Genomic DNA, 24,126 nt, shown 5'->3' with positions numbered 1-24,126 from the left:
TGTTTGCTAACGCTTTGATCCTCCGCAGAGCGATGCCAGACCATTTTCATCTGCAGCAGATGGCCAACGTGCACTGCTAAATGCAGAAGAGGTCTTTGGCCAGAGAATCTGAGCACGGTTGCTGGGGCTCCAAGGCTTTCAAGATGTGATTGCCACCTACACCACAGGCTCTTCACTGGACCTGGGTCGAGCCACTTGCACTCTGCATCAGCCCCAGCTCTATTATTCCCTCCATTCCAGTGGATGAATCCGACTCTAAAACCAGGCTAATGCTCTCCAACTGCTACTCCATGATTTGCCTCCTAAGCTCTTTGGGATGGTACAGGCAAGGCAGTCAAGGCTTCTTTCTCCAAAGGCTACCCAAGTGCCAGGAGCATCCCTGCGCTGCTGGGAAGGTGCCACTGCGAGGGCAACTTGGTTAAATACCGCAGCGGCAGAGACACGGCCCTGGGTGAAGGGATGCTTCAAGGAACCCATCCATCTGCCAGAGCGGTTGTTCAAGCACAGGGCGAGGGTGGATGGAGGAACAGCAGCAATTCACCAATCTCAAACGGCAGCTACCACTTTAACCTACGAGTGCAGGAAAAAGAATAGGGGTGAAGCTTTGTAACCAAATAAAGAGAGCTGGGAGCTCAATAACAGGCATTATCCTATGGCAAAGATTTTGTTATTGTTGAGTACTGATTCCTTTATCTCTCGGAGACAATCAACCTTCAGCCAGAGGAGTCTAACCTTAAAACCCCATAACTCAATTTTACATAGTGTTAAAGTTTGGGGGGATATTTGTCAGTGCTGGAGCTGATACAATCAGTCTGGAGGACCCCAGAACAAAGAGCAGCGGGTGAAGAGCACGTCACCTCCACACACATTCGTTTCCTTGATGAACAAGGAGCTATTAGTTGGCGAGAAAGCATTATCAGGGGTGAAGGATGATGCCGATTGTTTCGGCTGCTCTTCCCGTGACACTGGATTAGAAGAAGGAGTCCCAGTGTTTGCTCAGTGCCCCTCTGCCCCCAGCACACACAGGTACGCAGCCGCACGCTCCCGGCCACCCTCCACCACGGAGCACAAAGCGATCAATGGGGACACCCAACCCCTTTCAAGCGCCGCCATCTCTCCGAGGGTTACACAATGAAAGTTTACCTGGTTTTAAGAAGCAGTTCGTCACCGGGAGCCTTAAACAAAGCTCCTCCTAAACCCCACGTGTGCAGACACACGCAGAATGCCCCCGTGCTCAACGACAGTGATGGAACGGCCGAGCGCAGCCTCTCCGCTCGAGTAAACCCACCGGCAGGTACACCAGCCCCAGAGAGAAGCTCGCTGAATAAAGTTACACTTGACTCCTTCTATTTAAAGTAGAAGGGAGAGAAGTTACAAGAAAAATTGAAGAAAAGAGGCTTTTCCTCCCCTCCAGTTGTTCTTGAGCGCGTTTCGCTTTACCATTTATTATAAGCAGTCTTTAAATTAAATTCTTCAGGACAGTGGCTTTATTTTTGCACGGAGTGATTTTCAGCAATGCATAACCCGAGTCATAATTTCATGTATTCCCCGTGGCTCACGCTGAACCACACACTGAAGCACATGCTTAAGTCGGAATGAAGTCAGTAGTACTTTAGTGTGTGTTAATGTATATACAGCAAGGGCTTTTATTGCTGTCCAGACCATTTCTCTCAGCTGGGAATTTGGTAGTTCAGGACTTGTTAGTGTTTGGAGATGGATCCTGCAAGATACAGGTACAATTATTACTACTGCCATGAACAGCTCCAGCCAGACAATACCCGGAGTGTCTTTGGGGGGCGAAGCTGTCTTTATTCGGGATAAGGGAGAAGGGCCCCAAGGCTCATGAGTACCAAGAGCATGGGGGAAGCACGTGGCTTGGTTGCCTTTCTGTCCCACAGAGGGATGAATAGAAGCTCACCCTGCTTTCAGACAAGTCTTCTTGCCGTTCACTCAGAGGAAAAGCCTCCTTCACCTCCTCTGCTGACCTCAGTACACTCAAAATCCTATCTCCAAGAAAACAACCCCCAAATCTTTCCTCTAACCCCAATGTATTTCAAAGGCACAATCTGGAGCATCTCTCCCCTGTGTTCCTGCTGAAGCACACACAGAACCCACCAAATATTCTATCTTATTCTTATCTATATACTTGGACAAAATGTCTATCTTATGTTTGCTGCACCCCATCACTACCAGTGCCAAGCACACTCAGCCCCCAGCCTTCTGCAAAGGCAAAACCCCATCTCCCAAGCCTAGACAAGGTCCTGGGGGCCAGATGTGGCGGTCTGGGCATCCTCAGGCTGCTTCTACACAGCCACAGGGCACCAAAGCTGGCACCTCTGCTGCCGTGCTGCTGGGCCACAGCACCCTGCCCTCCAAGCACCCCTCCTACAGAGGAGGCCCCAGGCAGGTCAGTAATGACAGATGCTGGTGCCTATGAGTTTGGGGCACTGGAACCACTTGCTTTTGACAAAGGGCAGAAGAAAAGCGGCCATGAAGTTCTACCCCGGCACTTTGTGAACTCCCATTTCCTGCATATTGATCCCTCTGCTGGGGAGAATATGGAGACACAAAGCGTTTATGCCTTGGATTTACATCCTCATGAATAAAAAGGCCTTTAGGAGGCTGGTGCCCAAGTAATCCCAGCATCCCCCCCCCCCAGCTGTAACTTGGCACATTGATAATTCAGGGGTGTTTGACGTGGGGAACCTGCAATGCACCACGAGAGGAAGCTCCATCCCTCTGACATCCCTCCTGGGAGCCGCCACCACCACCCGGCTCCGCGCACCCGAGAGCATCAGCTCAAAGGCGCCAGTGCTCCCGCTGAAATAATGGACGTGCCGAGGGCATCCCTGTGCTGCAATTCGTTTGAAGCTGGGATCGTAAGGCAGCGGTCCCTGTTTCCATGCAAACTTGCTATTAAAACCCAAATAACACCTTGTCATTAGAGACTGTCCTCTAGGTACGGAAAATAAATCTCTTCCCCTGATCCTGCGCTTCCAAAGCAATACAAAGAAACTTTAATTATGCCTTTTCCCTGTCGGCGAGCAGCGGAGCTGGCAGGTTTGTGCTCTAGAAGAGCTGCATTAATAAGTTATCGGCATTTCGGTGACTTGGAAGTGATTTCAATTACAAATCCTGTGTGGGGCCCCAGCGAGCTGCTGAGGGTTTACACCGCACGGCTCACAACATAGCTGCTCTGCCTGAAGAGCTCTTACGAGCAGGGAATGACTCGAGCAGCTTCAACACCCCAACCAAACAGCGCCGTGGTTGGGCAGGAACCCGTTTCCAAACCACAAACCCAGGCAGGTGACACCCAAAACCCCACTCACAAGCACGGTATTGAGTGTAAAAGCAGCGCAGGCTTTCAAATCCTGAGGCTGCAAATAACCAGCATGAAGTGAGCAGAGCATCACGGGCGCGTTCGGGTTGGACCTTTCAAGCTCAGCAATGAGCAGGGACATAGAATCATAGAATAGTTAGGGTTGGAAAGGACCTTAAGATTATCCAGTTCCAACCCCCCTGCCATGGGCGGGGACACCTCACACTAAACCATAGCACCCAAGGCTTCATGCAACCTGGCCTTGAACACTGCCAGGGATGGAGCATTCACAACCTCCCTGGGCAACCCATTCCAGTGCCTCACCACCCTAACAGGAAAGAATTTCCTCCTAATCTAAACTTCCCCTGTTTTAACCCATTACCCCTTGTCCTATCACTGCAGTCCCTAATGAAAAGTCCCTCCCCAGCATCCCTATAGCCCCCCTTCAGACACTGGAAGGCTGCTATGAGGTCTCCACGCAGCCTTCTCTTCTCTAGGCTGAACAGCCCCAACTTTCTCAGCCTAAAACACCTTTGACTCCATCACGTTGCTCAGAACCACATCCAGCCTGGCCTGCAATAGCTCCAGGGATGGGACATCCACCACCTCTCTGGGCAATCTGTGCCTGTGTTTTACCCCTCTTTTAGTGTAAAACCATCACTGCTCGTCCTATCACAACCAGCCCTGCTAAAAGCCTCTCCCCATCTTTCTTACAGGCCCCTTTTAAGAACTGAAATTCCACAATAAGGTCTCCCTGGAGTGCTCTCCAGCTGAACAACCCCAACTCTCTCATCCTTTGCTCACCAGAGCAGTGCTCCATCCCTCTGATCACTCCTGTGGCCCTCCCCTGGACCCTTTCCAACAGGTCCGTATCTTTCCTGCACTGAGGAAGTACTCCATCATCCAACTTCGATGTGGGAGCTTCAGGCATAGGCTGGACCAAAACACTGCGGGGCCCAATCTTGCTCCATGTCAGGATTACATCCCAAGGAGAGCACTAAGGAATGTCCTGCCTGGTGATTCCTAAGGGAACCTCTGGTCCTACCCTCCGTCACTGCTGATGATAAGGTGTCTCCAATATAATGTATACGTCCCCTTCTGGCGGCCGGCAACCAACCCACCCTCCTCCTCTCCACCCCTAACAAATAACCCTTACTACTGAGCCGAACCCACTCGCTCTGTATAAAACAGAGCCAAACCTTTTGAGCAGCCAGACACCCGCTCCAGGAACATATCTGCACAACGCCAGGGCCATTAGCACACCGGGGCTGAAAGCACTGATGTTAGGGTGCATTTCCAATCACAAAATGCTAAAGCAAAGAACAGGAGCCCTGGAGCCTGGAGGGAGGCTGATTTCTGCACAGAATGTCACCATAGACAGGTATTGCTTGGAAAATACATCTTCCTATCCATGGATTCGGGCCTGTTCTCCTCCCCCTGGCAAAGCTCGCATGGAACTGGTCAAACCTGCTCAAAGCCATGGTAAGGAATAAGGAGAAATAAGTGATCTGTGCTTTAACATCTCCCATTTAGGTGATGCTTGAGATCAGAAAGGAAACGAGCCAGGAGAAACCTTCGATGGCATCACACTTGTCACAAACCCCGTCCCTGAATGTCTCCCACCCTGTTTCATAGAGTTTTAAAGTACCTCAACAGCACGTTTATAATAACATGGTCAACAGCAGAAAAAGACATTTCTGGACATCAGGGAGGCAGAATAATTGCTTCTAATGGTATCTGAAAGGAAAAACGTAAAGCTTTCAACGCCAGTGTACGAGGCATTTCCCCTCATCCGCAGGCATTCAGGGCCCGATCCATACACATCAGAGAGCTTGGAGCCACTCAGCATTCCTGAAACAGGTTCTTGCTGCTTTTTACTTCATGCGATTGGTTCTCACTCCTGAAACAGCAGCATCTGGGCAAGTGGCTCCTTCACCCCCCCCGGCCACGCTTCCCACCCCTGCATCCATCACCCAGTGCCTCCATGGTTACCCTGGGGCAGCGGCCACAACCCTGTCCTTGGGGCAGGAGACCACGGTTCCCACGCTTGGTGTGGAAAAGCAGGGATCTGCTCCTGCACCGAGGCTCCCCGGCAGGAAGAAGGGACCCGGAGGAACACCCGGGCTGGAGACTGGGTGGGGTTTGGGGGTCGGTTTTAGGGGGGTCTTTTGGTTCTTGGTTGTGGGCTCACGGGAAGCGGAAGGAGCCAACGCGGGTCCGCGGACGCGCACGGTGCAGCACCGCTCTGCGCCACACGGGGGCGCTGCAGAACTCCGCTGCCGCCGCCGCCGCGCCCCGGTTGCGGAGCCGGCAGTGACCCCCCCTCCCCGGCGGTGAGAACCCCCCCCTACATCCCTCAGCATCACCCCAGCGGTGTGACCCCCCTTACATCCCTCAGCATCACTCCAGCGGTGGGACCCCCCCTTACATCCCTCAGCATCACTCCAGCGGTGGGACCCCCCCTTACATCCCTCAGCATCACTCCAGCGGTGTGACCCCCCCCTTACATCCCTCAGCATCACTCCAGCGGTGTGACCCCCCCCTTACATCCCTCAGCATCACTCCAGCAGTGTGACCCCCCTTACATCCCTCAGCATCACTCCAGCGGTGGGACCCCCCCCTTACATCCCTCAGCATCACTCCAGCGGTGTGACCCCCCCTTACATCCTTCAGCATCACTCCAATGCTGTAACCTCCCTGCATCCCTCAGCATCACTCCAGTGGTGTGACCCCCCCCTTACATCCTTCAGCATCACTCCAACGCTGTAACCCCCCTGCATCCCTCAGCATCACTCCAGCGGTGTGAACCCCCTGCATCCCTCAGCATCACACCAGCAGTGTGACACCCCCCTCCCCAGCACCCTGAGCACCCACCCACACAGCACGCATCCTGCCCAAACAAATTTGTGCCTACCTGCACCACACGTTCTGCAGGACCACTCACAGCCCCGATGGCCCTGCACACCCACCTTGTGTAATGGACCCTGCACAATGGACCCCGCATACTGAAAACACTCCTGCGTTTTTAAATCCTGCACTTTCAAAGCAATTCATTCCACATTTTGGAAGTGATTCCTTAAAGGCTGGAAGTGTGTAGGAAGTACAGTGGAAAATGCAAGCAGGGTACTTCAAGCAGGGAAGCACGTGTCCTTCAGACACTACACAGTTCAGGGAGAAAGGGCATGGTTCTCCAGAGCACCAAGAGAGAACACAGTGCACCTTGGAAGAGAAGAGCACATCCATCCCATACTGGGCACAGGGTGGCTGGAGCCTAGCATGGACCAGACAATAAACTCCATAAGAAGTTTACAGGCTTCTCCCCTGGAGCCAGCTATGGACAAAGCTCACGTTGGTGCTTTGTTGTTTCCCTACCCATTTCTGTGTATTAGAAGGCCAAACATGAGCAAAAGGGGCCTTCTCCAGAACACATTCCTGTCACTGGGAATTATGCTCCCTTCCTTCCATATGCTAACCTCTGCAATAGAAAACAAGAGTACATCACTGCTGAAGCTGTTGGGACACAGCAGCGCAGTCAAGAGCCAGGCACGGGGCAGAAGCCACAGTGGTCCTCACCCCCTTCATCTCCACGTGGATCCAGGCTCAGCATCCCTCCAGCAATGGGTAAGATGCTCTGCAATGATCACAGAAGCCCCACTTCAAGCCGTATTTAGTAGTGCTAAACACTAAGAGGTGCAACTCCCACCCCTCAGGATGCTTTGGGATCCATCCTCAGTAAAACTAAATGAACACACACTGGCAAACCCAGTGATTCCCCAGTTTAAAAGACAAAGGCTTCAAGCTGTCTGAGTACATTACATGGGAAGGGTCTCCTAAGAAATACTTATCATTCTAACAGTACTTAGTGGTTCCACGGTGCCTCCCAGCACTGTACAAACATTAGCTTCTTAATCACTCATTAGGGACGATCCTATAGAGCTGGGCCATGCCTCATTGAGTAAAGTCATCCCCAACCCGCTCAGCTCCTCTTGCTTCCTCCAGGGACAACTGGGAAGGTTCTCTGACTCCTGTGAGAAGCTCAGAGCCTGTTCCACGTGAGCGGTGGTGGTGGCATTCCCTGCCTCCAAACTCTCCCATTTTGGATAGCAAGGAGAGGTAAAAGCGAGCATCACCCCAGTCAGAGACCTTCCTCCTTTAGAGCCTTGCATTATGGAAGCTGGGGATTCAGAAAGTTAGGGGAGGGAGGACATAGGAGCCTTTAACAGTGCCATGGGCTTGCACCTACGGCCATAACCTCTTGTTGTTGCAAACCAGGGCTGTAAAGGGATGGGGAAAAGCCACAGGAATGCTAAGTATGTTCCCACAATCGGCCAAGTTCTTCTCCTGCCCTCAGCTACATGGATTCCCTCGAGCATCAGCCACCCGTGCTGCATGAGTGGAGCAGCTTGCTCCAAGCATCATCCACCCTGGCCTTGAGCACTGCCAGGGATGGGGCAGTCACAGTGCCCCCACAAAGGGGCCCAGTAAAAGCAGAGGTTCGCCCAGCTCAGAGAAGGCAAACTTGGACCATGATGAAAACCAGTCCATGAAAGTCTTAGAACTTTCTGCTTTTCCCACAAGGATGTTCTAATCAGGAGTCAGGCCTGTCTGACACTGCCTTTAGCTTGTCCAACGTACTGATTTCAACTCTCAAGTGACTGATTTCATACTTGTTAAAAGAGATCATTGCACTTTCTATCGTCAAAGAAGCAAGCAAAGAAAACACGCCAAAAACCCAGAGTAAATCATCACAGACATTCAAACTCCCAAAGGAAACCCCAACCCTGATCCATCCCCATCCAACTGGCAGACATCAAGAAAACCCCCTTGTGGCAATGCCCCAGCAAACCATGGCAGGGCAAAGAAAAGGTTCCAAACCCTGGGTTTGGCCTTTTCTCCCTTTACTCTGACTCCTTCAGACTACCCACAGCCTCATCCACACAGCCAGAACTGCTCAACTTGCATCCAGACCCAACATACGGCGCTGCTGTTACTCAGGACTCTCCCCCGTTTCCAAGAACTAACACCTCATTTGAATGCAGCTGCTCCCAGTGCCAGCTTTTCCCCCTCCTTTTTGTGGTATGGCATTTTTCCTGTGTTAGCCATCTCCTATTCACCCCTCTGGGCATCCTTCCACGGAGCCTGAGCCTGTAAACGACCAGGGATGCCAAGTGTTTGCATACCTTGCAACTGTTATGTCAAGCTCTGCCCCTTGGAGCTGCCAAAACCCACCACTGTGAGGTAGCAAAGCAAATACCTCCTTCGACAAGCTTCATAAACATGCCAAGAGAAACCCTAGACCATAAAGACGTTGCTTGCCCACGGAGGCCAAGCTTGAGGTCCTCCGCACCCTTTCATGTCCCATCTGTTCTCCTTGTCGCACGTTCCCCATCTGCACTCTGCGTAAGCGTGTTGTGTCTGAGCACCCAGACTATTTAGTGCAACCAATCCCAAACTCCACACCTCTTTTCATGCTGCAGCTGCCACCGGACCAACCCGGTCTCTGATCAGCCAAAATGAAGACATTTATGTTATGGCATAAAGCAGCAGATAGGCCTGGTGTTCTGCATCGCATGAAGGAGCTGGCTTTGGTGCCCATCAGCTCTTGCAGCCTTGTCCCAAATAAATCCTCAGTTCTTTGCGTTCCTGACTGATGGTTACAGATTCCTAACAAGAAGAAATACACCAAAAGCTGCACGTTGCTTTGGGAAACACAGCCACCAGGTCAAACTCTGCTCTTTGCCATCACTGTTGCCAACCCAAAATAGAACAAGCAGCTCCAGTTTGCAGCAAGACGTTCACCAACTACATTCAACTTCAGCAATCCTAAACTAACCCCAGGATCACCAGAGCATTTTGTGGTCCTTGACAAAGCAGGTACCAGCCAACAATAAAAACTCACAAAAACCAGCTCCTGCATTGTGACAAGGAAATGAGACCTGATAACACTTCTCATTATCTCTTCACTCAAGGACTTCAAAAAGCATCTAGGACTTACCATCATCCTGCAAGTCCGATGGAAGTGAAGCATCAGACGTCATGGAAGGGGCAAAACCCCAGCTCTGATTTTCATCACAACTGTCCTGTCCAAAGCCAGCATCACACTGATCCTCTCCTAGAAAGAGAAGGGGAGCCTGAGTTCAGTGAAGAGGACACATTCTTCACCCCAATCTTACTGCCCACCCTGTGACACAGATTTCCTCCTGGTTCCCACCTTCCACTGAAGTCCTCTACAAAACCCAAACCCAGGTTCGTGTGTTTAAGGGCAGATTCATCATTTAGGGTCATGGTGGCATAGCAAGAAGGCTCATGCTGGATGTGTGCGGACTTCCCACCCAGAGGGTGTACAAGGAGGAGGCTGGAAATACCAGTCTTGAGGCCAAACTACCAGAGCTAGGTCCAATTCTGTTCTTGCTCTCAGTACATGAGCTCTGCATAACGAAATCATCCATCTGTGAAATGAAGGACTACGCTGCTTCGCTAGAATGAAGACTCGTCCTACGCTGTAGGAAGGAGCTTTGAGGTCCCTCCTTGAGGAACAGTAGGGAAAGAAAGATTGACTCCCTATGACAAGCAGTCACATATGTCTGAGCGGGGAGGCAGGAGCTATTACCTCCCCATCCTTGAGGTTACATTGAATGTTTGCTAGGGAATTTGCTCCTGATATTGGATTTTATGCAGAAGGCACTTAGAGGCTCCAGTGACAGATGTTAATATCAAGGTTTAATATGAATGGAGTGCAGCTAGCCTACCTGTAGAAGAAACTACTCCTCACCCTAAACAAAGCCCAAAAAGTGGTCTTTCAAGCTTTTGCCTTCCATTTCCTGAATACACAGAGCCCAGGCTGCTGATAACAGAGCTGAAGACAGCTGCTTACTCATTCAACACACAACAAACAGCAAGAAGGGTGGGTTTTCAGCTGATGTTAATTGTGCTCAAGCACTAAAGCCAAGTTTTATCTCAGCAAACAGAGGAGCTGTGCCCCACAGTTTCAATCAAGCACTGATGAAAGGGTACCAAGGCCTGGAACAGAGGTTTACAATGCTCGTCCTCCCACCTGAAAACACACTGGAGACACTGTTAAGTCTCCAGCTGCACAAAGATGCAACACGATATTTGGGATGCGGTTTACTTCCAGCAATCCCAGTTGGAGCCTTCCCTCCCTTGCTCTTGGGTGGGAAGCTCTCAGAGACCCCCGGGCTCCTGCATTCAAGGGCACAGTTTCAGTTCTCAATCCTTCCCCAGAAGGAGCAATGTGGCTGTGAAGAGCATCACACCCCCAGGCTCAGCTCCATAAAACACCGATCACAGTGGGTACCACACAGCCTCTTGCTGCTGTGCTAAGCCCAAAGCTCTAGGAAAAACTGATGGGAGATTTGGCTTCAAGCTTAACCAAAGGTCTATGGGGGGCAGCGACAGAACAGAGGGGTCTCTGGCAGTCCACCCTTTAGGCCATTACAGGTTTCCTTAGAGGGGAAAAGCCCGGAAGTAATCCAATCTTTTCCCAGCTCTGCCTGCTTCCAGCAGCCATCCCAGCACACAGTGTGGAACATCGGATGATGGGGAAACAGGGAATTCAGAAAAGACCTTTTGGGAAGGCGCATCACTCAGCATTGCTAACCTCAGGCTAAGAAGAAAGCTGCCAGTCCCTGGCCCAAAAAGGCAGCCTGTGATCCTTCTGCAGGATCAGACCTCAGCAGACAGGGTACTGCAGACAATGGAAGGCTAATGGAAGTCTTCCACCCATCACAGCACGTTCCTCTGCTCCAACAACCTGGGGCTCATGCACGTGCCTCCACACGGAAAACAACAACGAGGGGTTAAAAAACAGAGACTGAAATCCCTGCTCCAGTGGCGGTGGGAAGCAGAGCGCAGCCGGGAGCGCATCGCTGACCGCCCTGACCTTGGAGCAGCCATTGCAGCACTTGGCTTGGTGGCGTGGGACAAGGAGCTGCTTCCTCCCTGCTTTACTGCTGGGCTTTTTCGCTCCTCAAATCAAAAGGCTCCAAAAAGCCTCTCTAAAACACCTCTCCCCAACAGCAAGTGGGCAGCACAGGAGAAGCCAGCGTTCACCACAGCGAGGAGCCTTCCCTTGTGCCGTGCTCCGCTCTCTGCACTTTGGCTCCTTTCAACCCAAAATGCACCATTTTCCAGCACAGCCCGGGGTTACAGGTGTCCATGGAATGAGGTGCAGGTGCAGGATCATTGCAGTAACGAGTAAACTGCTCCTGCTTTCCAACTAGCAGGAGGCGGCACAGCTCCCACACCCGTGCGTGCCTGCACTAAGCTGTTTGGAACAAGAACAAGGACCCAACCAGGGAAGTTACATGCAAGAATAAGTCAATGCCTTTCTACAGTGACTTATGGAACAGGTGAAGCTGGTACAGGCATCAACCACAGGTCTCTGCTTTGGTGGATGATGCACGAAAAAGCACACAGGGGATGCTCTCACCACAAATAGGCTCCTTGCTGTCCCTACACAGGAGTGGAGACCTGGTCTACATGCCCATCACACACCCAGGCTGCAGGATGCACATACATGCATCCTACCAAGCACAGCTGGACTCTGCTGCAACACAAATGAATACAACCAAAAGCATTTTGTTTGGTTCAGTATGAGGGATATCCTCAAACACCACCCTCTAGTTTTAGTAACAGAACAGAAAAAGAGACCAACAAAAGCTCTGCAGACATAGCTCCTTAAAACACAGCCTACCGCCTTCCCACTTGGATTTGCATTATGAGGACTTGTTGTGCTTTAATCCCCTTCTCCATAAAGTTTATGGAGCAGCAACAGTTGAGGCCAAGCAAAATAAACAACCAACAACTTGTCAGGGGCCAAGCGATTGTTCGAAAGGAAGCAAAAACTCATTAGCTTTTAATGAAAACACAGGGAATAAAACACAAAGAGCAGAGAACCCCAGCAAATAATTACCCTGCACCTGACGCGATGCTGCGCTCGCTTCCCGCTCCGATCCGCAGCAACATTCCCCAACTTAGCACTCTTTGGAGCAGGAGCAAAAAGCAGGATTGACTCTAAGGGAAAGAGCAAGAGGTTTCTGGGGCTTGCACCTCATCCAGGGGATCCCCAGGCATGGTTTGGCTACCCCCAAGTGCCCAAATACTCAACTTGCTTCACGATAGTTGTGGCACAGGGGGAAAGAAGATGAAATTATGCCAGCTTTCAGCTGGCTGATGTATTGTGGAGAAACAGCTTCTTGCACAGCAGCAGAAAGAGGGGCTTGAAGGCGTTTGCTGTAATTAATACGGATACCCTGCTTCTACATAGCAAACCTCAGAGGGGACAGATGGTGTCTGTGGTGTCCCCAGTGTTAGAGGGGTGGCAGTTCAGAGCAGTGCCCTGGGACAGCAGCGGCAGGCGCGTGGCATCAGCTACACCAGGTCTCTGCAGGAGCCATGGACATCACCGATCTGGCTCTGGCAGACCCCTGCATTGCAGAAGAAGAAAGCGATCAAGAGGAGAATGAGGAGAACCTAATGAAGCATTCAAGCAGCACAAGGAGGACCTGCAGCAGAAGGAACACACTGTTGCTTCCTTCTCCACAGCCTTGAGAGCACAAACTGCTCTCTGCAAGGAACGGAATAACCTGAACCTTCCCTTCCTATTTGCTCTGGGGCTTGCAACGCTGCAATGTAAAAGTAAGAGCCCCATCTCTGCCCTGGCATCGCTGCAGGATCCACCTAATACCAGGACTTAGGGTAAAGGACAGAAAAACCTCAGTTCAGGTTCTGGGTTTCCTATAGTTCTGCAGTGCAGTGCCAGAACATGCCTCCATGCCCATTTCCCCTTGTGCAGGAGAGGGGCAGTGACTCTATTTAAGGCTAAAACCTCTTGTTGAAGCCCCAAAACCCAAGCTCTTCCCCAGGACAAGAACTGCCAAAGAAGTTTCCTGTCTTTAAGCTGCCGTCCGCCTCTCCTGGTGGGGGCTGGAATGCTGGATTAATGCATCCTGGCACACACAGGAAGAGAAACAATCCGAATAGGTGAAAGGGCTTTGTAGCAGGAAAAAAATCATCTCCAGTAGCTTGTTAAGGGAACTGCAATTAAGCTTTACTTTGCATTCAGTGAAGGCCTTTATCTGGTACCCTGAGTTTCATTAAGCATCTTTTTAAAGCAGAAGAAAAATCAATACCGAGCGAGTTCCATTTACACTTTTATGATAAGCTCGTTCATGCCAAAGCGGAAGTAAAATCCCCAACTCCAGTTAATATTCAAGGAAACGAAGTTCCTGCTTTAAAGTAATGACTCCTCAGCATCATGCTACAAATAAAGGTCTCTGAGCCAAATCCCATCTGCCTTCATGCTCGACAGTGTTAATATCCCTACATTTGCAGGGACTAATTTAGAAGTAATGCATTTCCCAAAGCAGAGCTGTAAAAGTATTATCAATACTATGGTTTAATATCCCTCACTACAATCACTTGCTGAAATTATGGAGAATCACATGGAAACACATCAACAGAGACGCACCCACACAGTAAGCACTGCTCACTTGTAAATAGATTATAGTTTAGCCTTTGTAATGTAGTTACAGCTCTGTCAACGTTGCCATTATAAATTATATACCTTTTTAAACACATTTATGTGCTAGGAAATGTATGATGTTTCTTTTTTTGAATGCTTTAAAGGCTTCGCTGGCTCCTAAGCACCCATTTGGCTCTGTGTGGTTAGTCCTTGTGATTAATACGTGAAGAGCTGAGGTTTTGGGCGACGCGGATGCTCTGCACCTTCTTCATTCAGACTTGTAGCACCCGGGCCCAGATAATATTCCATCTGCTGAAAATCCCATGGTTTCTATTGCACATCACTAGGACACACATACACGCCCATCCCGGGCCGTACCCATAGCAGTACTAAGGAGAAATTCCTGTATCTACGGATCTCAAAGTGGTTTCCCCCCTCAGAAACTATTTTCTTGGCTGTGGAGACCACGCACAGGAGGAAATAACTTTGTCCCTGGCTCTCGAGGCAGACAAGGCCATGGTGAGCGCAGGACCCATCCCTGCTTAGGCTGTGTTTTACCAGCAGGACAGCTCTGCCTCACGGCAGCGGGGTCAGGAGCAGAGCGAGGGACCTCCTTGTGCACAGGAGGAGCCGATCCATCACTGGGTTAGAAACATCGACCCGAACAGGTCTTGGCTGCCTGACAAGTGAATCCGGTCCAAGCCCCATCTTGTTCGCTCAGTAGCCGGGGTTTCTTCGCTAATTACATGGAGTCAAGCAAATTAATAGGCCACTAAAACTGCCCCTGCTGTTGAAAGCGAGCCGGAAGGAGGAAGCTCTTTGCGGCGGGTTGCGGGTGCAGTGAGCGCGGGTGCCCAGCAGGTCGGGCTGCAGCTGCGGCATCAGCCCGCGATGGGCCGCAGACTTCCCGGGAATTCATCAGGCAGGAGCTGGATAACACGAGCGCAGCCTTCCTGAAGCGTGCCGAGGGGAAAAGAGCAGCTTTCTGGGGCGAAAAACCTCCTTTTGTAACGGGAAAAAAACACATAATTCTACTTAAAAATCCAAGCCCTACAACGGGTCCAAATAGAGAAATATTTTGTGACACTGAAGGGAATTCAGGTTTTGCAACTCTCCGCTTCCAAAGCGGGATGAGATGCTCCAAACAGACTGGGGTTAGATTGTTTCCTCTCCCTGCCACATGGCAAAGAAACTGCATGCTCATAGAACCCAGTCGGTGCCCTGGAAGCGATCCCTTCCTAGGCTTCCATCTGAGGGGCAGAGACAGAAACGGAACTCTTCCCACAGCCGATTATGGGGTCATTTCTAAGAGGAAAAAAGCAGCTCCAACAGAAAGCCCCGGTCCTGCTCCCAGCCCAGGAAGCAGCCCCACGAGCACCATTCCATGAGTTCCCATAACTTCGGCAGGGCTGCTTGAGGACAGCTTCTCATGAAGCCAAATAGCTGAGGAGGCTTGGGGGGGGGGGGGGGATTAGATACCCCCCAAACCCATGAAGACAAGAAGCTGCTGAGCATCTCTCCCAGGACTCTGTGTTTTCTCATCCCCTGCCAGCCCTCTCTGTCATTCCCCAGCTGAGCTCCCCTTTTCTCCCTGCCTCTTTGCTCTCTGCCTCCGTCCCCCTCTTGACTTCCTCCCTCCGGCTCCTCTCTTGCAATCCTTGGCACCCTTTCAGTGAAGGCGCTGCACTTTCTGCTTCTCAAGTGGGCAGCAGCTCCACGGCGCAGCTGCCTGCCAGGGCAAGGCAGCGCATCGCAGCCTGGCTGGGAACAAGCCTGAAACCCAGAGCAGCAGCGGATTCCCACGGGATGTAAACAAGTAAACAAGATTTATCCCTTCTTTTATGCCCCAGTAACACATCAGTGAAGCACAAAGCCCGGCCCAACGCGAGCAAAGTCAGCCTAAAGCTACCGATGCTTTGTGTCTCTGGCCAATAAGAAGTTATCCTTCATGAGCCTCTTTGAAGAGAGAAGGTCTTCGGTTAAAGGATGGGGATACTGAGGCAGAGGGAGGTGACAAATCTGCGCTTTGGTTCATCTTCCAAAGCACCAGCTCTGCCAGAAACACAGGACTGTGCAAGTCCAACAACTGACAAAGAGTTCTGCAAACACAGCCTAGGATCTGAATAAAAGACGTCAGCATCATCGGTACCAAAAAGGAGACCACAAGCCAAAGGGGTTTGAGTAATGGCCATTGCAGTGTCAGTAGGTTCAGTGTATTTTCTTAGCCAAAACCCTTCCAAGCAAACAAGGGATAAACAGAACGAACCCATGAGGGAGCTGGAGCTTAGCAAGCACATTCCAATGACAAGACACAAGGAGGCTGTCTTGCCCGTATCTGCAGCATTCCACTGCTAAGAAAAAATAAGTCCAGGCAGTGAATGCAAAGGCAGAAGCACACAGCACAGCCATAGGCACTCCAGGGACTGGAGAAAATGCCCATTAGGCATTTATGATAATGCAAAGGATGATTTTACAGTGATGTTTCAGGATGGAGGCTGCCTAAAGGGCAGAATTACTACTTTGCAGATGATTTGGATGGAGTTCCTGCTCTACAAACCAAAGCAGAGCAGAAGTCATGGTGGGAAGAGTGGGCAGAGAGGCTCAAAACTCCTGATCTGAACCAGCTGAAGGCTTGGAAGAGCCAGGAGTCAGGATCCAGCCCTGCACTCCCAGCCCTGCTCCTGCTACAGGTGCAGAGGGCACCCAGTTCCCTGCTCCCCACAAAGGCTCAGTGGTACACAACAGGGCTCCCAACCACCTCCACAGCCAAAACATAGAGTTTACATCATTTCCCCCTTTTTGTGGGGCAGGAGGGTCTATTACCCCTCTGGGAACGCTCAGGGGATGGCCTCTGTGAACACTCTCCTACGCTAGCCCCAGTGGGACAATTTCTTGCATGTCCTGCTCTGCACAAAGCGATGCTTGGGCTCTGTCCATCTCAGCACGTTACAATAACCCCAGAGATTGCTTTATCCCAGCACATTCCTGCTACACAAACCAGGTCAGAAAACACAGAGGGTGCATTGCAGGAGGGCCCGTCTCCAAAGCTGCAACCAGGCCATTTAGACAATCTCATCGATAAAGAGTATTTTATTAACCAACCGAAGTGGGACCAATAGAACCAGTTAACGTTTAACTTGCTGGGGCTCCCCAAACTGCTGGACATTTGGCATTTTTACTGACTTCTTTTATAGCTTCTTTATGGTGCAATGCTTTATTCTTCAGCATGCTCTGAAGGGAGGGAAGCACAGGACACTGCCAAACGTGAGCCAAGGTGTTACAGGTCAGATGGGGTTCAAAGGATGACGGGTGACTCAGTAACTTGAACACCTGGACTGATGAAGTAGAGATGTCCAAGAAGAACCTACTAACCCAAACCAGGAAACTGCCCTCAAGTTTAAATCAAGGGTCTGGCTTTAAAGAGTACAAAAAACCCCTCCACCTTAACCTCATTCTTCTCAATAGAGGTCATGAAAGCTTTGACATGAACTGCAGCAGAGTACAATCAAACTGGAGCTGCTGTTACCTGCTCTTTAAATCCTGTTATAAACCGTGCAACTTCTTCATTTGTTCCAAGGAAAGATGATAACAGTAAACCTGACTTACCTCTTTCTAATCAAATGACATGTTGAGTTTCGGAAGCTTTTCCCATCTCCCCTCATTTCATGCAATGAGCAGGACCCCCCCAGTAAAAGTGCCCATCATTTTCAAGAAACCCGGGGATTTTAAGAGATTTTAAAGCTTCATAATAATCCCAGCCTGGTTTGGGTTGGAAGGGACCTGAAAGCTCCTCCAGCTCCAACCCCTGCTACAGGCAGGGACACCTTCCATAGAGCAGCTTGCTCCAAGCCCCTGTGTCCAACCTGGCCTTGAGCACTGCCAGGGATGGGGCAGCCACAGCTTCTCTGGGCACCCTGTGCCAGCGCCTCAGCACCCTCCCAGGGAAGAGCTTCTGCCTGAGAGCTCAGCTCAGTCTCCCCTCGGGCAGGTTCAAGTCATTCCCTTTGTCCTACCCCTACAGGCCCTTGTCCAAAGCCGCTCTCCGGGTTTCCGGGATCCCCTTTAGGCACTACAAGACCATTATAAGGGTTTCTGGTTTGAACACTTGAAATGCAATAGCAGCGGTTTCAAAGTTCCACAGAACTTCGCGTTTTCCTAGCTAGATACGTGAATAAAATCGCAGATCCACCTCCACGGGGCCCTGCCCACAGCACAGACGCCTGCCTCCTACCTATGACGTTTTCCCAAGCAGAGCAGTCTGTTCTCTCCTCTCACCATTCCTCGCCTCCAGAACACGCAACAATACCTTACGCAGCAGAATAATTCATGAGCCTGTGTAAAAGCAAAGCCGTGCAGCTGCTCGGAGCCTGCACAGCTCCGAAACGGGAGCGATTTCAACACAAAACCCTGTCTCTGCACAGATTGCTTTGCCCACAATATAACACAGGCGCGCTCGGAGCTGCAGGAAGCAAAGCTTCAGCGCTGATAAAGGGACCTGTCACAAGTGTTGATGTTAAAGCCTTGCTTTGGGGAAGTTCAAGCGCACACGCCTGCGTGTGGATTTTAGTTTTCATTAATTAGCTCTGCCCCACACAGCACCCAAACGCAGCTCGGCCCGGGGAAGGCATTCTAACAAGAGCTGGTTTGTTTCCCCTTTGTCTCTTCCATGTTATGACATCCCCAGGGTTGTAGCTGGCACTCGTGTTTAGAGAGCGGGGGAATTCCACGCATGGTGAGAGAACAGATATTCTACCAGTACCTTACAAATATTGGCCATTGGATGGTTTTTTCCCCTGTGCGCTTTCCAACACATCATAAATCTCGAGGAGGTTTCTGTGTTTGAACCCTGCTCACCATGGAGCTGGAGCCTCTTGGCATGAGCGCAAAGAGGGGGTTTTATAAATACAACTTAGGGACATCACTGGGCACTCCATTAATTCAGGAACACTCTGCCTCAGCTTCAAAGGGGATCTTTACAGTAAAGATGGTGGTTTTGCTGCTTTAATGATTTGCTACTTGTACTTGTCATAACTACACGGAGCAAGCATGCCACGCCAGGGAGCAGCGGTTTAGGGAAACGCGCGGTTCCGTCTCCCATCCAGCTCCGCTTCAGTTCAATTCAATAGATTTGAGGCTTTATGTAGAAAAGCTACTTCATAAATCTAACACTTGAGGCCTTTGTCTAGTGCCAGTTAATGAAAGCAAGCTCCATGCACGCCTCGGATGTGCACACACATACCTCGGGCACTGCTACAACATCCAACCCCGAGAATAACCGCTGACCCAGAAAGTCTCCACATCCGAGCCAAAGCGAGTGGGGCTGGGAGAGGTAAAATGATACACACTTCATCTGAATACTACACACTGTAAGTGAGCTACTAAGACTTTCCACTCTGTTACTCACCTAATCCTCTTACAGACATGAAGGCTCCCAATTTTTAAGTCATGCTTAATCCTGGCTTACTCCTGACCCCATCTCCCTCCCTACACATCTATATTGCTCCCAGCTTCAGGGAGGTGACATTCCCATCCACAGAGATGGGAGAAGCAGTAGATCAGGACCCAATTCCTGCATGCATCTGGCAGACATCCTGGTACTTGAAACACATTTATTGAGTCACTTTTCCTACATTTCATGAATTAGAAGAACCATCCTCACACTCTCGCACGTTTAGATGACTTATGAATATTTTAAGGGCCACAACTAGGCAGCAAATACACACAGCACTTCAGAGAAAACCATTTGGGATCAATTTCTGATGGAAAACCAAAAGTTATCGTAAACCCTATGAAAATAAATCTGGGTTTATTCATCTAGTTCAGGCTGTTTTCTTCAAAACGAGATAAAGAAAGTCATTGCCTCCAACTGCACCCACAGTGAGTGTTTAAGCATGAGTACCTGTAAGTTAAGAGTAACCCTGAACAACTTGGTCCGGTAGAAGGAGTCTACTAGTGGGTGGAACTACATAATCTTAGGGTCCTTTCCAACCCAACCCATTCTCTGTGCAGTGCTCTGCTAAGGGGACACCCCCCAGAAGGAAGGCCCAGGTACCCCACAGGAGGACTGGGGGGGCCAACTCTTTGTCAGCCCCAGGCTAGATCCCTCGGTGGGAGGGCAGAGCCACATTGTCTCCATCTCCAAAGGTCTGCGTCTCCAAGCAGAACATTACTTGTGCTTTGAGTACCTCAAAACACTGTCCAGACATCAATGGTTTCATTTGAGGACATTCAAATGGCCTCTCCCAGTGACCATGTCTTGTTATGCTTGCCCGTCTTTACATGTCTTTTGGGTTTGGGAATGGAGAAGCTGAAACACAATAATTCAGCCCAAAGTCCCATTCCAGCAGAGCCAAACTTCCAGCCCTGACGCACAGCTCTCATTTAGCCACACACACACCCTTTCCTTTTCTAATCCTCACTTCTGCATTGCTCCCCGTCCCTCCATTCTCTTCCCAAATACCCCTCTCTTTCCTCCCTTCTCTCCTCCTCTTGGATTCCCTTGCAGTACCCCAGAACGGCCTCACGCTGCTCCCTCAGACCATTCGTTTCTTCAGAATCAAAGCTGTTGCAGAGCATTTCCTCTGCACTGAATTATGAGAAGAGATGGAAACAGCAACAAGGAACCTGGGGGAGGGCTACAAGTGACCCAGGTCCTCCCCGGGTTTTCTTTGCCAACTCTGCTTAGCTCACTCTCCACAAAGGGGAGGTTGCTGCAAGACAGCAAGGGCAGGCACGCAGGAAATATATTAAGTGTATTAAATGCTTTACATAGGCAGTCAGCCCTCCTCCGAAAGGAGGCATGAGTCACCCTGGGACTCCGTTCAAAGAGCACCTAAAGAACAAGGCAAAACTAACTTGCACTTACACGCTACAGTCAACAGCATCACTTGGTGCATACGAATCGGGCACAGCAAAGCTTCCTCTGTTCAGATACATCTCTCTCAAACCACTCTTGTTTGCCTATGCTCCCATTTCATATCAATCTCTGCTTGCTGGGAAGTAGCAAGGCCAATTCTATTCATTTCAGCCAACCCTGGAAACCAGAAGGTTGGAATGGATGGATTTTGGTCTTCAGGGGGATTTCAGCACAGCACTGAGTTCAAGGCGCTCAGATGTGGTCACAACTTGTGCTTACCCCCTTTAGTAAAGCTCTTTGTATCACAAACCTGCTTAGAAGAAACCTTTTCCTTTGTCACATCAGCCTGTTATTTCAACAGCCAACTGATACCTGGACTTTGCAGCTCTCTTATCAAGATAAGGCACATGAGATTTATTCCCTTCAAATCAAACCCCACATTGTAGTTCTGTGGCTCTTTTTCCATTCAGACGCACCAACTTCTCATCACCACCTCTCCTTTCTCCAGCAAGGGATCAGAAACTGGAGTTGAGGCTCTCAAAGTGGTGCCCAAGCCCATGTTTTCACTCCCCGATTGCCCTGTTTCCTTGGCATATTTTCTTCCCAATAGCATTAGTTGCCATGAGGACCTGGGGACACATGTAGAGACACCTCCGCCCCTGAAGACCCAAATACCTACACAGTAATGCCTAGCAGGGATTTAAGCAAGCTGGGCACTTCATTTGCAAATCCATACACAGTTCTACAAACCAATCTTCCTAATATTACTAAGGCTTCCAAGTCTATCAGAGAAGAAAGACTGTTTCAAAAGAACAAAAGCATCCCTCCTCCACCCTAGAAATTGCATGAACTTTCAAAATTTAAAGCAAAAAATCTCATTTTGAGCCCTTTCATGTGTTCCAATCCTCTCCCTTTTCTCATTCTGAACACAGCTGTCTGTTGTACTTTCTCAAATGATGCCAGATGCTGGGTTCATCAACCAAAGGAATGAAAACAAAGGTTTGAAAGCAATTAGAAGCACCAAGGCTGCACCGAGACTCCTATTAAAATGTGATAACACTGTTCTAGTGGGAATTGCAATGCCGCTGCATTTCTGACATTTCTGTGCTGCCAGCCAACCAGGATGTGCTGGAAGTGGTCCCTGATTGAGGAGGTAACCTACTGGAATTCATTCCTGGAGTAAATGAAGGATTAGCCGAGTTGGAACACTCCCAAGGGGGTTTATTACAGCCCCAGCTCCCATCCTGTTGGAACGTTGGCATCCTTCTGCCCGTGCTCACGTACCACAACCATTGTGTAAGGAGAAAGGATGAAGCCACTGAACCACATCCTTGGCTGCAGCCTGGTTGTACCCAGCACTCTAAATGACCGATCAGAGCTGAGCAACACCAATTCAATAGAGTCAAAGGAGCTCCAGGTAAGCTCTGAGCAAACACATAGCCATCAATTGGCCCTAACACACAGGAGAACCCAGTGATGCAGCTTGCGACCTGCAGGCACCCTGGGAAGTTTAACTCATCACCCCCATTACTGCAGGAATGAAGATCAAAGTCACAATGGGAATATCCCAGCTTGTGAGCAGCTATACCAAGAGATGGTCGCAGTCCTGACCCATTCGCCTGCACCTGGAGGTGGATTCAGTTTCAAGTTCCCATTAACATGAAGCAATGAGACTGAAGGAAGCTTCCTGCAGGTCACCCAATAGTTTTTGCTCCCAAGTCAATGGCCCATGGGAATCTCCTGCCTTTTGGGAACCTCAGGCCTTTGTTCCAGCCACTGTGTTTGTGTCAGCACCACTCAGGTTTGTACTGCTGGCTCTCAAAGGTAAGGGGAAATGAACTTGTGCTGCTCAGAAAGAATGCTAACCCCAACTCCTGCTCCAGCATCACCCCAGCTTTGCCCATTTCCAACCTTAAGAACTGCCACACACAGCTCTATGTTCACTTTAAGCTCTCTTCCTTAGTGACATTGCATAGGAAACACACACACGTCCAGCCCTTCCCTACTTCCCAAGCTCATCCCTTTCTCCCCTGGCTCGCACTCACCTCGAGGCAGAAAGTCCAAGTGGTACCTATAAGATAAAAGAAAGGAAAAAAGACAGACATAAGCATACATGAGGCTCTCCAGGATTTGTTCCAGCCTGATGAATAGTGACAGATGGAGAATTCTGCCTGAAATGCTGCCAGGACCCTGGCAAATGGTCACCATGCACTATGTGCAAGAAGCTTCAAGAGGAACTGTGAGTCCTGAAGATGTTGGCTGGGCCCTGGGACACCCTTTACTCCCCAAGGAACCTCCCTCCTCTTAAGTTCTAAATGCTCCCAACTCCCTTCCATTAGAATGGGCCTCCTTCTCCAAATGCAAAGCTTTACATGACCTTGTGCTTTGCAGCCTTAAAGAGCTTTAAAGGTCCCTTCCAACCCAAACGACTCCATGATTCCACTCTACGACTCTTTCCTCAAGCTCATCTCACACCTTCCCACCCAGCAGCAGGGCTGAGGGCAGTACACAGGCTGCCCATGCCAGAAAGGAAAGCCCTCCGTAAGTTCTTCATCTCTCACACTTGGAGCTCCTCTTGGGTCGACATCCGAGTCATTCAAGAACAGCACTGGTGAGGTTTGGAAAGAGATCAAGGGCTGGGGATAAACCACAGAGTGACCCGCTCACAAGCAAGACGTGTAACAAAGGGCTGGGCTATGGGCATTAGTGGCAAGAATCCAGTATGCAAAAAATCCAATCAATTCATTTCCTCATTAAAAGCCTTCATGAAGAAAATGATTTACCACAAACATCGCAGCTCCTGACACAGATGAATTAGCAAACACCAACAGAATCCTGATGAAGGGCAGAGTATTTGGCTTGGTTGCTTTGGACAAAAAGCAGAGTGCAAAGCCAGAAGAAACTTCCCTGGGAGAACAGGCTCAGGGTAAATACCAGCTCTGTTACACCAGGAAGAGCCTCTCCCTGGGCTTTCGGATGCTGCTGCTGCATCAGGGGTTGCACTGACAGGACAAGGGCTGATGGGTTCAAACTGAAACAGGGGAAGTTCAGGTTGGAGATAAGGAAGAAGTTCCTTACTGTGAGGGCGGTGAGGCACTGGCACAGGTTATCCACAGAAGCGGTAAATGCTTCGTCCCTGGCAGTGTTCAAGGCCAGGGTGGACAGAGCCCTGGGTGCCATGGGTTAGCGTGAGGCATCCCTTCCAACGGCAGGGGGTGGGAACTGGATGATCTCAAGGTCCTTTCCAGCCCAAACCATTCTAGGATTCTACAGTGTTGGGCAGTGGCCCCCTGTTTCTACAAGCAGCTCTTTCCTATCCATCCTACAGCAGCTACACCTCCCTCAAGCTTAGAGAAGCAACATCACCTTCCCAAGGTCAGCATCTCCATCCTTTTGCCTCCAATCCCCATTTACAGCCACTCAGCATTCACTTGGAGATCTCAACCATTAGTCAATAGTATTCAAAAC

At 50.1% G+C, this 24,126-nt stretch overlaps 1 protein-coding gene across 3 annotated transcripts in view; it reads right to left on the bottom strand.

Moving 5' to 3' along the window:
- SKAP1 (src kinase associated phosphoprotein 1) overlaps positions 1-24,126 on the bottom strand; it is a 139,936-nt gene that overhangs the window by 101,305 nt on the left and 14,505 nt on the right. For 2 of the 3 annotated variants that reach the window (XM_057421422.1, XM_057421423.1), the window contains exons 3-4: positions 22,704-22,729; positions 9,315-9,431 (exon numbers count right to left, since the gene is read on the bottom strand). In XM_057421422.1, the coding sequence (XP_057277405.1) occupies positions 9,315-9,431; positions 22,704-22,729 (143 nt within the window). The remainder of the gene's footprint in view (positions 1-9,314; positions 9,432-22,703; positions 22,730-24,126) is intronic. The other variant, XM_057421424.1, reaches the window with a different exon arrangement.

This window comes from Pezoporus wallicus, unplaced genomic scaffold (assembly GCF_028554395.1).
Source record: "Pezoporus wallicus isolate ANWC-B61680 ecotype Strahan unplaced genomic scaffold, APGP_CSIRO_Pwel_v1 contig_13057, whole genome shotgun sequence".
Taxonomy (NCBI): domain Eukaryota; kingdom Metazoa; phylum Chordata; class Aves; order Psittaciformes; family Psittacidae; genus Pezoporus; species Pezoporus wallicus.
The sequence above is the reverse complement of the archived record's forward strand: the minus strand, read 5'-3'. Positions and strand labels throughout refer to the sequence as shown.